Genomic DNA, 16611 nt, shown 5'->3' with positions numbered 1-16611 from the left:
CTAATGCTGGACTGAACACTCCTACAGGAGGTGTCTGGAGACCCCTGTTGGGAGGTCTCATCCAGTTGGGCAGAATGGCATCAAGGACCTGCTTAAAGAAGGAGTCTGGCTGCCCCTTGGCAGAGCAGGTGTGCTGCCCTGGGGGAAACGCCCCTCATCCAGACCGCCGGGACTCTCCAGAGCCAGCAGGCTGAAATGGCTAAGTCAGCTGAACTGCAGAGATGGCAGTGCCCCACCCCCCAGGGAGAGATCAGAGTTCTGTGAGTTCTGTATGTATAACCCTGGTTGGAGTTGCTGAAATTCCTGCAGGGAGGCCCTGCCCAGTGAGGAGGGATGGACCGGAGTCCCACTTAAAGAAATAGTCTGGCCACAATGTGGCATAGTGGAGTCCCACTTAAAGAAGCAGTCTGGCCACAATCTGGCATAGCAGTTATGCTGTCTTGTGGGGAACTCCTCCCAGTCCGGACTGCCCGGACTCCCTGGAGCAGGCAGGCTAGACCTGCTGACTTGAACTGCAGAGATGGCGGCTCTCCCAGGGGCCGTCTGAGGCAGTCTCCAGCCTTCTGCTGTTGGCCGGCTAGAATTCCAAGCCAGTGGTTCTTAACTTGTGAGTTGCCTTGGGAGTGGGGTCTGTAAAATGACACTGCTTGAATCCCTGGATTCAGCTGCCTTCCTAGGGGAATGCAGGGATGGATTTCCTGCCTTGCTGCAATTCCCAGGGCGAGAGTATGCAAAACTCCTGTGTCTCTGTGCGTGCCCGAGTGGCTGCTTCACCGAGACTCCACCCATCTCTGTGCTTCAGACCCAAGGCCCCGGTGGTAGGACTCACAAGGGGAATCTCCTGATCCACAGGTTGCAAAGATCTGTGGGAAAAACCTGGTTTCCCCGGGCGGGGTCACACAGTCACACATAGCCTCCCTTGCCAGGGGGTGGGGGCTCCCTGGCTTTTTGCTGCTCCTGGGTGGGCCATCACCTCACCCTGCTTTTCCTTGCCCTCCGTGGTGGAGCTGTCTGCCTAGTCCCTCCCAAAGCAAGAAACTGAATACTTCAGTTGAAAGTGCTGAACACTCACCATTTTCATTCCTCTGTGTGAGAGTCCTGGACGACAGCTGCTTCTAATTGGCCATCTTGGCCCACCGTCCTACTTTTGTGTCAATCAAGTTTTATTTCATAGTATGGCATAAATATATAAGTTTAAGTGCATCATATCCTGTATACTTGATTAAGCTATTAACTTGCTTAAATTATTTTGAAATTATAGCTAGCCTCATATTTTTCTGAAAAGTATTAGCATGACTTAAGAAGTGTTATTAAGGAGTTTATTTCCTAAGGGAGACTAGACTAAGTAAAAAACATCAGATTTTTTTTTTTTGTTTTGATTAGCCTTTGGGGTATCAGTTCCTTGAGGCTTCTTTCCTACCCTTCTTTAAGTTAGGTATCCCAATTTTCCTGTGTTTGGAGACCTCTCCTGATGCCCATGATTTACTGAAGTACATTCTCAGAGGTACCAAGAGTTCCTCCATTAGTTCTTTTAAATAACTTCAATGTGTCTCATTTGGACCTGTAGATTTATATACAAGTTGGTTGGATAGGCTTATTGTTTCTCTAGTTATTCTCATGAACAGGCAAATATCTCATCAATTTCCATTTTCTTAATATTCATGCTTTTTAATTATCCTTTTCACTTGGTTAAAAGCAGATTATTTTTCAATTTTCACTTACTTAAGTAGAGTGAAATCTTCATGTTACATTACCTAACAGTATACTTCCTTAACATACTATCTTCTTCTGACAGTCTAAATTTAAGCCTTTCACTTTTTCATATTCTCTTAAATCATTTTGCTAAACAAATACATGTTTTAACATATCTGAAATAATCTTAGATTTTTACATTGCTTAGCACACTTTCACTCTGAATATTGTAATACTAATACTCTAAATGTCTAGAGCTTTGTGAATATTCACATCTGTTTAATTTTTCTTATACTCAAGTTGTTTTACAAAAAAAAATAATGGCTTTGTGTCTGTTCATTTGATAATCCATCTCTGAAGATAAAATTGTTTGATGGGCTGGGCACAGTGGCTCATGCCTGTAATCCCAGCACTTTGGAAGGCCAAGGCAGGCAGAACACAAGGTCAAGAGATCGAGACCATCCTGGCCAACATGGTGAAACCCCGTCTCTACTAAAAATACAAAAATTAGCTGGGTGTGGTGGTGCATGCCTGTAGTCCCAGCTACTTGGGAGGCTGAGGCAGGAGAATCGCCTGAACCCGGGAGGCAGAGGTTGAAGTGAGCTGAGATCGCGCCATTGCACTCCAGCCTGGCGACAAAGTGAGACTCCATCTCAAAAAAAAAAAACCAAAAAACTGTTTGATGCATGAGCACACCTTAAAGGCCTATTTGTTTTGTTTGCCTATCATGACCTTGAATACCTTTTATCTAGTTTCAGAAAGAAAAGTTTAAAATTTAAAAGCAAAAGCTCAACCATTCACAAAACACACTGCACAATAATTTTAGCTTATGGAACCATAAGAGACGCTATTATATTATTTGCATTAATTGCACAGTATTTTATGTCTTTATCAACAAATATATACCTGGCCCAATTCTAAGATGGTAACCTCCTTATATGCTTCTAAGATGGCTGTACATGTACTTTTGATGTACATGGCTGTACATTAAAAACAGTCTATTCTGTTTACTTGATCAGTGCTTACTTACATCTTTCTGAAACCCAAGCATTCTTGAAAGTCCTTCGTGGACAAATAAGGTAATCAATTTTTTAAAAAAGTATTTTCCTAACAAACTTGATGACTGTTATGAACATTAGTCTTCCTACATAATAGAAAATGTCCTAACACTACATGTAACATGATGGAAAAGCATGAAGAATATAAGAAAAAATAAGGAAAATAACTGAAGATTATGGGAGAGGGAAGAAGCAATACAGAGATCAGAGTACTGAGAAATTTGAGCTACAAGGGTTCAAAGTATTCCCTCTCAATATTCTGTTATGTTCTTTGGCCTTGACGGAATAACTGAATGCCTATGCGCCATCAAGCCCTGTTGCCAGCTAAATCATATGTGATTTACACTTTAGCTATTTTCTCAAGGTTCATGGCTGTCGCTAAAGTCGGAAAGAAATGGTTCAAGAAGCAGATCTAGCCACTCCTTTCTCACTATCATCTGATTCTCTCACAGTAAACAGCAAGTCTTCATCATTAGAAATATTAATTTCCAGTCCTCTTTGTCCATCTTATTCTTCATAGACCTTGGGATATACTTTCATCTCCTCACTATAATCTAAAGGTTAAGCCTTTCTCTTTAATCAAAACTACCTTAAGAGAGGCTTACCCTGACAGTCTGATACTAGGAACTCTACAACACTTGTTTTTTTACCATAAGAAATACAAGATTAGTTCATGTAAGAGTCTATTTATTTTTAAATTATATATTATATATAATATATTATTATACAGTATGTTATATAATATATGTATTATATATGTGTATATATGTGTATATATATGTGTATATATATGTGTGTATATATATATGTGTGTGTGTATATATATGTGTGTGTATATATATATATATTTTTTTTTTTTTTTTTTTTTGAGATGGAATCTTGCTCTGTCACCCAGGCTGGAGCACAGTGGCGCCATCTCAGCTCACTGCAAACTCCGCCTCCCAGGTTCACGCCATTTTCCTGCCTCAGCCTCCCGAGTAGCTGGGACTACAGGCACCCACCACCACGCCAGACTAATTTTTTGTATTTTTAATAGAGATGGGGTTTCACCGTGTTAGCCAGGATGGTCTTGACCTCCTGACCTAATGATCCACCCACCTCGGCCTCCCAAAGTGCTGGGATTACAGGCGTGAGCCACTATGCCTGGCTTATATTTTTTCAGTAATAAAACCATCTTGAAAATATTCTTTAGAACTCATAAGTTTACCAGCTTGATATATTCTTACAACTTTCCTATCATAAAAAATGTCATAATGTGATTTTTACCAGGTAAATGGGACACACCAAAACTTGTGTATGTTTCCCAAGTTAAGGCTTCTTCAGTGGCAGAAGGAATCTTACTATATATTTATTTCTTCCTTAATGATTTCTAGTCAACCATTTTCAGAAAAACTCCATGGCTACCAATGATCTGATCTTTTAAGACCTAACTTGTAAAATTCTACAGCTCTGCAGGGCTTCCTCAATATGATCATTAAGTAGCTTCCTGAACCTCAGATACAACCAGAACTAGCCCAAGAGAATCAAGGAAACCGGCTGCTCACACAGCTGCTACATAATGTAGTTCCTTCATCCAAGGAGCACTGTCTTCCTTCAGACCCTTATCAAATACTGGTACATATGCTCTGCCTGCATCCTCTCTTCCTCTCCTTTCTTGCCAAACTAGGTTTCTTTCTTAAGTTTTGGGATACGACTTCTTCTGAGAAGCCTTTTCTGATCCTTTAGACTAGATTAGTTTCTCCTATGACACAGACTCATAGCACCCTGTTCTTGTCATTCACAGAACTCATCAAAATTGTAATTGAATACCTAGATACTTCATAAATTTGTTAAATGAATGAATTAATCCATGAGCATAAAGGAAACTCCTTTTGATGCCACTTTATGGATGTGGCTTAAAAATTCTTTTAACATGATAACATTCATACAAAAAATACTCAGCATTAAGAACTGTTATACAGAGTCAACTTTTCACCCTAATTCCCTAATACTTTAGCTTGTGAAAAATGTAGAGCAATGACTAAGCTCAACTGTAAGCTATTCTTGAGGAAAAGCAAAAATATAATGAGGGTTTCTACAGACAATTTACCATGCTGCCAGCATATAGCCATCATCTGTTATAGACAAAAGGTTGAAATCTTAGTAGTTATCTAAATGTTGTTCCCAAATGAGTATGATTAATTTGGTTAATAGACATACTGTAAGCTTTTCTTTTTTCAGGGTAAAACATAAAGGAGCTTTCTGAAGTTTATGAATCTTAAATGTGTATATTATACATGACAAAAATGATAAGCAAACACTGTAGGTGGAAAAGCCATAAAAGGAATGCAGTTTCTTAGGAGTTATTTGACAACTATATCCAAATGCTGGATCAACACTTATACCACAGACATATGGGATATCACACGGTCAATGAGAATAAAAACCTACACCTATAGTATAAGGTACTAGATCATCTTACCAGAAACTTTTTGTATTACTTCATTAACTTCCTTCATGAACACTTTCTGTACAAATACCAAGTGGTTTAGAAGATCAGTTGTAAGATTATGTTCAAAGGAACCAACCTGCCAGACAAAATCATATTAGATTAACACTGATTACATTAGCTTTACACTTTTTTCTTACATAAATCACCCTAAACTGAGGAAAAAGAGATAATTATCTCTATATGATTTGAAATCAATATATTGAAGAAAAGTTAAAAATATTCAGCCTTCCTAATACGTTACTGGCCAGACACTATTATAGTACACTCCCAAAATGGTTTTTGTTTTTTGTTTTTTAATAACAGTAGTTAATAAGGTATGAGAAGTCTGGGGAGCAAATCAAAGTTATATATTTAATTTGCTAATTTTGAAATTAAATTTTCTCCTAGAGTAAAATTTACTTTTAATGATCATTTTAATGGCCACTTTTGTGGTCTTAGAATCATAGACGAGTTAAGTAAAAATAGATTTATTTATTTATTTATTTAGAGACGGAGTCTTGCTCTGTCACCCAGGCTGGAGTGCAGTGGCGCAATCTTGGCTCACTCTAACCTCTACCTCCTGGGTTCAAGCGATTCTCCTGCCTCAGCCTCCTGAGTAGCTGGGACTATGGGCACCCACCACTATGATAGGGTTTCACCATGTTGGCCAGGCTGGTCTCAAACTTCTGGCCTCAAGCGATCCGCCCACTTTGGCCCCCCAAAGTGCTGGGATTACAGGTGTGAGCCACTATGTCCAGCCAAAAATAGATTTATTTAATCAAATATATATTTAATGACTGTCTACTCTATGTACCATGTTAGGTGCTAAGGATGCAGCTATGAATAAAAACCAACAAAATTCTGGGTCTCAGCCTTACATTTGAGTGAATTAGCAAATCATCAGAGATACCCAGTTAAGGTTTAATATAATTTGTGTCCTATGATTAGTACAAAGTATTAAATTTCTGGCAATTTAGTTAATAAACTAATTAGTTAATAAACCAATTTGCCAGAAACTATTTTCAGGTATGTTTATTTCAGGCCATAGTAAAATAGGCAACTCTAAGAGGGATGCAATTTTAGAGTCTTTGAAATGGTTGAAATTAAATACATTTTTTACTAAATTTGGGATTGTGTTCTGCCTCGTTACAAACTTATACCTTTCTAATATCTAGTATTAGCAAGGAATTATACAGTACACTGTATTCATGTATTTTCTTTTAAATGGAACATTAATAATAGTATTGCTAAACTAGAGCTTGGGGCTTTTAGTTTTCAGAGTAGAAAGTACAAGTGGGATACACTTTAAAATATTTTAAATAAATCTTTGACTTGTTAGAATCTGAACACTATTTTTTTGTACACTTGTTTTTCATACACAGAAATCCCAACTCTTAGAGAGGTTCCAGGGCAAGCAGGACCTAAGAAGGTAAATCAGACTTAAATATGTCCCCCGTAGTTATAATATTTCTATCAGAGAACCCAAAGAGCATTTTATAGATGCTTCAGGTTCTGGAGAACAAAATTTATAAAACAAATAGCACACTGCTTTTTCATAAAGTTGCAACTGTTTTTGACAAACTGACAAGGTGAACTGAGACACAGAACAGTGTGTCTGGAGGCAGACCACTGAGGTGTGGCTCCTGCCTCTCTCAGTTGATAGCTAGGTCTTGAGACTTAAGGAAAGGTGTTTACTTCGCTTCAAGTTTATATCAAATTAGGAAAATAACAGATGACCTGCTTACCACAAATCAAATGAAAAATGTGTCCAAATGCTTGTTAAACTTTTGACAGCTATACAAAGTGAAAAAATTATGATGGAATTAGATATACTACTTTCAACTTAACCTTAGTAAAGAAATTAATCTGTAAGTCTAATTTATCTTTCAATATGACCTTTAGATTATCTTAATAATTATGTATACCTGTATGAATTTGTTACCTTGCTAAGGCTTAGTTTGCTCACTTACAAAATGAGAACAAACATTTCTACCTCATTGGATTTACTTAAGCACTGCAGAAGTCAATGCGTGTAAAGCACACAATGAATGTTAGCTGCGATTTGCTTTTAATAATCATCTGAACTATGAAAATATTGCAGAGATGGAATATATAACTAATACATATTTTTAAAAGCATGTGTAAATAAAACTACAGGGTAGTCAGACTAACAGACACAAAAACACACATACACCCACCCACACACACACACACACACTGGATTTGGTATAGAATTCTTCTGTGAAAACAAATAATTTTAAGACTTTACCTTAAAAGTTTGGATTACTACATATTTTGGTACATATAAATATTGAAGACTCCTAAATTACGAAGAGTAAGAAAATTTTAAAGTAAACTTACTTCTGCCACACAACGTAGATAATTTCCCTGTAAATAGTAACCTTGTTTAGAAGGTAGTTCATCTATACTCCACACCTGATCCGAATAACTATCATGTTCTTCCATTATATATTTCCCTGACATGGTAACAGGAGGAAGGTTAAGACTGGCAGAAGGAGGAATGGTTGACATATCTGTGGCAGAAACTTTTGAAGTAAAACGCAATCTGTGATTTGGCAGCTCAAATGTAAATCTTGTCTGTGCACCTGTAAGAAATGAGAAAAGTTATTATTTGTGCTAGTGTTCATTCACTCATTCATTCCTCACTTTTTCCAAAAAGGGTATCTAAGAAAAATGCATGGATATTCCCAAACCTATCTTGAAATATATGAAAGGATATTTTAAAGTTGCTTATAAAATATTCCCTATCTTTAAATATGCAAGTCAATCAGCAAGTATTATTAAGCCAGTATTATTAAGCAAGTATTATTTATTAAGACTGGCAGTGTGTTAGGCACTAGAAAAACACTTATGTTCTTTATTTCATAGAAGGTAGAACAGAAATAAAGTGCCCTTATTACAGAAGAATTGTAACAAGAAAATTAATCAAGTTAAAAAAAAATTCCCCAGTCCACACAGTGCTTTATTCATAGAGAATAGCAGGTAGTTAACAATATGTCTACTGATCCTGATTCAGTGTGGAAGTAGCTAAAATTGCCAAATCAATTAAATTGTACTCACTGAAACATTCATAAAGTATAAAGTTATACAAACATATGTCTCTTTGACCTTAATAATTATTCTTGGGACCATATATCAAATAAGGATATGTTATGAATTTTAGTTTACTATTGACCTTAAACACTTAAATCAATAATCTAGCACATAATTATTCAAACAAATATAAATATACCAGCTTTACTATTATTCAGTCCATATTTCTCCAACTGTTTATGAGGGCATGAGGAGAAGCCTTACTAAAATCAAGATCTGTTATTGCCCTTTACACATGTAATGTACATACACATGCTCCTTTCAAACCAACAAAATCTACTGATATTCTTCTGCACGTTACCAATTCTCTCCACTCAAACATCATCAAATTGCCTATTTAGCCTATGTACATAATTTATTATATATCCCTACTGCTCTCAACTGAGCCAGAAATAATTCTCTTTTTTTCAAAATACTAAGCAAGGGTCATCTCCTATATGTCACATTCACTACATTCATTAACTAATGTTTGCACCTGGAATGAGTTAGCCAAAAACAGAAAAATGCTCACTCACCAACTGGGGCATCTGTGAATGGCCAGATGAGTCATGACTGCCCTGATCTCCTCTCACTACTCCAACCAAGAGACTCCTTGACTATCATTTACAAGCTGCAAGGGGTGGGGACTGTCTACCACTGTCGCTACCACCACTACTATTGCTAGCAGACCACCAAATAAAAACACCAAGATAGAAATAAAAACACCAAGATTGAAATAATCCTAGGCCTCAGTTACTGAGTCATCCCTTATTACTAGTATAGTCATTCTTTTACTGTTTTTATCCCTTTCCTTCAATTTCAATAAGAATTTTGGGTTCTTATCTCTCTGGATATTTAACAATATGTTTATTCTAGGATCCTAAACTGCCTATCTGGCTTTTGACTTGCTGCTTCTGTGGACCCCTGTATTTCATGGGTGCCCTGAATAAATTACCAAATGTGTGTAACTTATTGTCAGCCTTGGACTCTAATATCTGAAGCCCTAAGACTTCTGACTCTGCCAAATCTGGAAATTTACTTTAAAATGCTTCTCTTTCTGGTAATAGAAAGGTCTAAATGTTCAGCAAAATTACTCTTAATAAAGAAAGCCTAAAATGGTAGAGATGGGAGTACACATATACAGTAATCTCCCTTTATTTGGGGAAGATGTGTTCTAAGATCCCCAGTGGATGCCTGAAACCACAGATAGTTATCAAACCATATATATATGTCTTTGCCTATACATACACTCCTATGATAAAGTTTAATTTATAAATCAGGCACAACAAGAGATTAACAACAACAATAACAAAATAGAACAGTTATACTGTAACAAAAGTTCTGTAAATATCTTTGTAAATATGGTCTCTCTCAAAATATCTTATTGTATGTAATATTTTTGGACTACAGTTGACCATAGGTAACTGAAACGTGAAGAGACAAAACACATGAATAAGCAGGGACTACTGTATACACATACTTACATAAATATGTACATGTCTGCATATATTCATATATGTATATATTTTTAAATTATGTTAACAGAATAAAGGAGACAATACATTTTCATTTCATTGGATACAGAACAAAGTATCTGATTACATTTACCAGTAATTCTTCATAGAAACTCTTAAGCATAGAAGGAAAATAAGTACATTTTCTTAATCTGATAGCAGAAACCTACAGCAGATATCAGACTTATTCATGTAATGTTGATTCCTTTAAGAAAATCGGACAAGGCAAGCACAATAAGGCAAGAAAAAGAAATAAAAGTTGGAAAGAAACAAAAGTATCATTATTTGCTGTTTAAACAGTATGACTGTCTATAGATAAAACTCCTAAGAATCTACAACTTATTGGTAATAATAGTTTAATGTGGTTGCTGAGTATCAGATTAACATAAAAGCATCAAGCACACTTGTACAGACTACCAACAGTTTAGAAAAATGCCATTTTACAAAAGATAACATTTGTAATAGCTATAACACCACAAGATACCTAGATATCTAAATAAATAAATACATCTTGTAAAAGACGCACAAAAACCTTTAAGTAGAAAAATTTTAAACTTTATACAAAAACATTAAAGCTAAACAACAGAAAAATAAGACTTACTCAGGAATAGGAAAGTTGAATATTGTTTAGTTGTCATTTCTCCCCAAATAAATCTATAGATTCAATTAAGTTCCTATAAAAATCTAAACAGGCTTCTTTAGGGAACTTAAACTGATTCTAAAATGTTTATGAGGCCAGGCATGGTGGCTGATGCCTGTAATACCAGCACTTTGGGAGACCAAGGCAGGTGGATCGCTTGAGGCCAGGAGTTCGACACCAGCCTAGACAACACAGTGAAATCCCACCATCTCTACAAAAAATTTTAAAATTAGCCAGATGTGGTGGTGCATGCCTATAGTCCTGGCTACTCACAGGGCTGAGACTGGAGGATCACTTGAGGAGGTCAAGGCTGCAGAGAGCTGTGATCATGCCACTGCCCTCCAGCCTGGGCAACAAAGTGAGACCCTGTCTCAAAAAATAAAAATAAAAATAAAAATAAACAACGTATATGAAAGAGCGAAGGATCAAAAACAGCCAGGACAATTCCTGAAAAAGAAAAAGTCAGGCAGCAACATGATACTGGTACAAAGAGATCAATGAAACAGAGTAGAAAACTCAGAAATAGACTCCCACATTAAAAATAACACTTAAGATGTGACTAATTTTTGGATTATATGCCACTGAAAAAAAAGAATAAATTAATCAATAAGTGACGCTGAGATCATTGGTTATATACAATGATCACTGGTTATATACTACCCCATGCCAAATCTAAGAACAATAATAATTGATTAAGATAGATTAAAAACTTAAATATGAATAGCAAAACTCAATTCAAGAAAAAATGTAACAGAATATCTTTATTATCCTAGGAAGAGAAGCATTTCTTCAGGACATAAAAATACACATCATACAGGAAAAATAATGGTAAATTCAATTACATGAAAATGAAGAATGTCTGCTGATCAAAAGAAAAAGTTAAATGATAAGCCTCCAACTAGGTGACAACATATAAACATATGATATCGAAGAGTTAATATATAGAATTTATGAAGAATTATTGCGAATCAAGAAAAATACAAATGACTCAATGGTAAAGTGAGCAAAAAAAAAAAGAACCATCAACTGGCATTTTATATATATAAACTCGTAAGGAGCTCTTAGTCGAATAAAAAAAATTCCTAGTTAAAAAATGTGAGATTCCATATAAACAAAGTTCAAAATAGCTAAAAGCAAACTTTAAATCATTTATGAGTATATACATACATGGTAAAACCATATGGGAAAGCAAAAGAATGGGTAAGACAAAATTCATGATAGTAGTAATTCCATGAAAAGTGAAGACTGCCTTTTTTTTTGAGATGAAGTCTCACTCTGTTGCCAAGGCTGGAGTGCAGTGGCACACTCTCAGCTCACTGTAACCTCCGCCTCCCAGATTCAAGCGATTCTCTTGCCTCAGCTTCCTGAGTAGCTGGGATTACAGGCGCCTGCCACCATGCCCAGCTAATTTTTGTATTTTTAACAGAGATGGGGTTTTGCTATGTTTTCCAGGCTGGTCTTGAAGTCCTGACCTCAGGTCATCCACCCGCCTCAGCCTCCCAAAGTACTGGGATTACAGGTGTGAGCCACTGCGCCCGGCCAAAGAAGGCTTCAAAGTATTGGTAATGTGCCAATTCTTAGGCTATATTGTGGGTTGGTGAGTTCACAGTACTTAATTATTCTTTAAAATATGTATATGTATAATTTACATGCTTTGTATACATGATAAATTTCATAAATATTAAAAGCAAGGAATTTTGAGATAGGATATATTAATATCAGGGTCACAAAACCATACAGAATTAGTTGTTTTGAAGAAATCAAATGACCCCTGATTTGAGCTAAATTGAACCCAACGTGAAAATAAACCAAGTTATTCAGTCTATTAAAAACTTAATAGATGTAGAAATGGGTTAATTTATTCAACCTAAGTTTAAATTGGAGAAATGGCCTCCATAGTTGAATAATTTTATGGAGTTCAAAAGAGTTCATTCTGGCCATTCAGGGTTTTGGGGTGGGGGATTGATATTTTTATTTGACTAGAGAACATCATTAATGAATTTTAAATGTTATAATCAAAATTACTTACAATATCTATAAAACCAAATTCACCTTTTTATCAAAATATTACTAATTTCTCAAACAAATCATAAATTTTAAGAGTGAATTCAGAATTCAATATTACCTGTCATTCCATGACTTCTCATTCTTCCCATCTTGTATTCTGCTTTCAGAGATGGTAAAAGTGCTGCTCCAATGGCTATACCATCCAACATGGCACTGAATTTAAGAACAATAGGCTTCTTTTCTAAGCCTTCTGGTAGCTGAGGAAATTCATTTGTTTCAACAGGAGTTTGATTAACGCTTGTTGGGGTTTTTTCAGAAGGTAGTGGGGTTGCAATATCTTCTTTTACAGGCTGTGGGCTAGAAAGCAAAAAAAAATAATTAAAAAATAAACACAGGACGTACCATTTTATTGTAGAAAATCACGGGATTTCTCAATGAAAAATAGCAAATATATACTGTGAATAGATGTTTTCTTTCCAATATCAGATCATATTCAGACTTTCTAAAACAGCTGTTGAACAATGATGATATGGAAAAGTAGACCAGAAAAAGTAATAACAATATAAGACTCCTAGAATGTTATACTGCGAAGGTGATTCTTATCATTATTACAAAACTGGGATTTAAACTCAGATTTGTCTGATTCCAAACTCTATGACTTAACTATTACACACTACTATTGATATTATTGCCACCACTACTACCACTGTTAAGAATGACAACCCCAACCCCAACAATAACAATAATAATAATTTGAGTGCCAGATACTGTTCTTAGTGCATTGTGTGCTTTGTCTCATTTATCTCACTTTAATAAGCAGGTACTATTGTCTCCACGTTGCAAATGAGGAAGCATAGCTAGAGTGCTGAAACTAGGATTTGAACCCAATCAGTCTGACTCCAGGGTCTGATTTTTCAACTGCTACACTCTACTGATACTATAGTAAGGAAAGGCTCTTTGGAGCATTTTAAAAGTAAATTTAAGTATACACTCTGGATTCCATATTTCTATTCAGAGGAAAAACATTTACATTTTTACTACTTAGTCAGCTTCAGCCATGATTAAACATTGTATCAGAATTAAAGATTTAGATAGAATAATTGGAAAAATCAGCTTTGACGTACCTTCAAAAGACACACTAATGTTTTCCCACTTATAGGATGTGGGAAATAAAACGTAAGACAAGTTTTTAACCTTTTACATGTATTTTTTTTTTTTAGATGGAATTTTGTTCTTGTTGCCCAGGCTGGAGTGCAATGGTACAATCTTGGCTCACTGCAACCTCTGCCTCCTGGGTTCAAGCGATTCTCCTGCCTCAGCCTCCCAAGTAGTTGGGATTACAGATGCCTGCCACCACGTATTTTTATTAGTTATAGTTTTTGGAGACCAGGAATAAGGCTCAGCAGTGAAGATGCATGAACAAAGGCTATAGACATAGGGAATAAAGGTTAATGCTCAAATTTACTGCCCTTTAAAACATTTATGTGGCATGGTCAAATGCTGCCTTGGGACATAAATGACCACTGCTATACTTTCTTAAACCTGTGCAGTCATAAATTTCCAATGAATTCAAAGTAAACAAGGATTGACATGGTCCTGGAATTCATCAATTTGCTTTTTATTAGTACCCCTTACAATACCCAACAAATCTCTAGGATCTCTGAAGCTTTGTTTATGCAATATGGAACACTGACAATTGCATTGATGACACTGTACTTTAATGCTATCAAAAGTCATTCTCACATGATCACAACTGGCTACTCTCCTCTTGCTCCACTGTCCATAATAGTCAATACTTAGAAGTAACCCTTCATCTCCCTCCAAACTTTTGTTAATGCAGCAAAGAATACCCTGAGGTAGTATATGGAATCGCAGAATGTGAACAAATAACTTACGCTGTAGAAGGTTGTCTGATTAGGTCTGAGATTTGTTTAGATAGTTGGTGAGAACTTCGAACCATCATGCTATGTAAGGTGGCAGGGTGCTGAGGAATGTTGATGCTGATAGCTCCTACTTTGAACACAGCAGCATTGTTTGTCTTCAGCCCTCTTTGGGCACTGTAGAGGGCTTGGGACTTGGCAATACTACATTTCACTACAGTTCTATCAATAGAGAAAGAAGACTATTAAAACACAGCCAATAGCCAAGTAAACAGAAATTTTGAAAAAATATTGAGAGCAAGAAAAATACTTATGAATTTGAGAGGTCTTCAAAAAGTTCATGGAAAATGTGTATTATAAAAAAACTACGTGTAGATTTCAGAATTATTTTGCACCAAAATAAACTCATATTCACTTGTTAAAACATGTGAACAGGATCTTCTTTAAAGTACCAAGAAGGATAAGACATCAGTTTGACAGAGCCCCCATCAAAACAACATGAATTCTGCTAAAATTGAAGCAAGAACAAGCATCAAGTTTATCATTAGACCTAAAACCATAAAAACCCTAGAAGAAAACCTAGGCATTACCATTCGGGACATAGGCATGGGCAAGGACTTCATGTCTAAAACACCAAAAGCAATGGCAACAAAAGCCAAAATTGACAAATGGGATCTAATTAAACTAAAGAGCTTCTGCACAGCAAAAGAAACTACCATCAGAGTGAACAGGCAACCTACAAAATGGGAGAAAATTTTCACAACCTACTCATCTGACAAAGGGCTAATATCCAGAATCTACAATGAACTCAAACAAATTTACAAGAAAAAAACAAACAACCCCATCAAAAAGTGGGTGAAGGACATGAACAGACACTTCTCAAAAGAAGACATTTATGCAGCCAAAAAACACATGAAAAAATGCTCACCATCACTGGCCATCAGAGAAATGCAAATCAAAACCACAATGAGATACCATCTCACACCAGTTAGAATGGCAATCATTAAAAAGTCAGGAAACAACAGGTGCTGGAGAGGATGTGGAGAAATAGGAACACTTTTACACTGTTGGTGGGACTATAAACTAGTTCAACCACTGTGGAAGTCAGTGTGGCGATTCCTCAGGGATCTAGAAGTAGAAATACCATTTGACCCAGTCATCCCATTACTGGGTATATACCCAAAGGACTATAAATCATGCTGCTATAAAGACACATGCACAAGTATGTTTATTGCGGCACTATTCACAATAGCAAAGACTTGGAACCAACCCAAATGTCCAACAATGATAGACTGGATTAAGAATATGTGGCACATACACATCATGGAATACTATGCAGCCATAAAAAATGATGAGTTCATGTCCTTTGTAGGGACATGGGTGAAATTGGAAATCATCATTCTCAGTAAACTATTGCAAGGACAAAAAACCAAACACTGCATGTTCTCACTCATAGGTGGGAATTGAACAATGAGACCACGTGGACACAGGAAGGGAAACATCACACTCCCGGGACTGTTGTGGGGTGGGGGGAGGGGGGAGGGATAGCATTAGGAGATATACCTAATGCTAAATGACGAGTTAATGGGTGCAGCACACCAACATGGCACATGTATACATATGTAACTAACCTGCACATTGTGCACACGTACCCTAAAACTTAAAGTATAATAATAATAAAATAAAATAAAAAAAGAATGGCACACAGGAAAAAAAAAAGCATCAAGTTTATGGTGAAGTTTGGGCGAATTATAGCAAAATCATTGATGCTTTATAAAAAGCCTTTGGGGATAATATCCCAAAGCAATCAGCAGTTTACAAATGGATAACTCAAGAAGGGACAAGACAATGTTGATGAAGCCCACAGTGGCAAACCAAGTATCAATTTGCAAGGAAAAATTTTATCTTCTTTGTGCCTAACTGAAGAGGACCAACAATTAACAGCACAAGAAACAGCCAACACCATAGACAGCTTCAATTGATTCAGCTTACACAATTCTGACTAAAAAATCAAAGTTGAGCAAACTTTTCCACTCAATGGGTGCCAAAACCATTGCTCCCAGATCAACTCTAAACAAAAGTAGAGCTTTCAATGGAAATTTTAAACAAGTGAGATTAAGATCCTGAAGCATTTCTTCAAAGAATTGTAACAGGAGATTAAACATGGCTTTACCAGTACAATACTAAAACTAAAGTACAATCAAAGCAATGGCTACAAAGAAGTGGCAGTGGTCCAGTCAAATCAAAAGCAGACCAG

At 36.3% G+C, this 16611-nt stretch overlaps 1 protein-coding gene across 32 annotated transcripts in view; it reads right to left on the bottom strand.

The window, feature by feature from the left end:
• BLTP1 (bridge-like lipid transfer protein family member 1) overlaps nucleotides 1-16611 on the bottom strand; it is a 212512-nt gene that overhangs the window by 70821 nt on the left and 125080 nt on the right. For all 32 annotated transcript variants that reach the window (XM_063723629.1, XM_063723632.1, XM_054554440.2 and 29 more), the window contains 4 exons: nucleotides 14370-14576; nucleotides 12593-12831; nucleotides 7582-7826; nucleotides 5212-5317 (listed from right to left, as the gene is read on the bottom strand). In XM_063723629.1, coding sequence (XP_063579699.1) covers nucleotides 5212-5317; nucleotides 7582-7826; nucleotides 12593-12831; nucleotides 14370-14576 — 797 coding nt within the window. The remainder of the gene's footprint in view (nucleotides 1-5211; nucleotides 5318-7581; nucleotides 7827-12592; nucleotides 12832-14369; nucleotides 14577-16611) is intronic.

This window comes from Pongo abelii, chromosome 3, assembly GCF_028885655.2.
Source record: "Pongo abelii isolate AG06213 chromosome 3, NHGRI_mPonAbe1-v2.0_pri, whole genome shotgun sequence".
Classification (NCBI taxonomy): Eukaryota; Metazoa; Chordata; class Mammalia; order Primates; family Hominidae; genus Pongo; species Pongo abelii.
The sequence above is the reverse complement of the archived record's forward strand: the minus strand, read 5'-3'. Positions and strand labels throughout refer to the sequence as shown.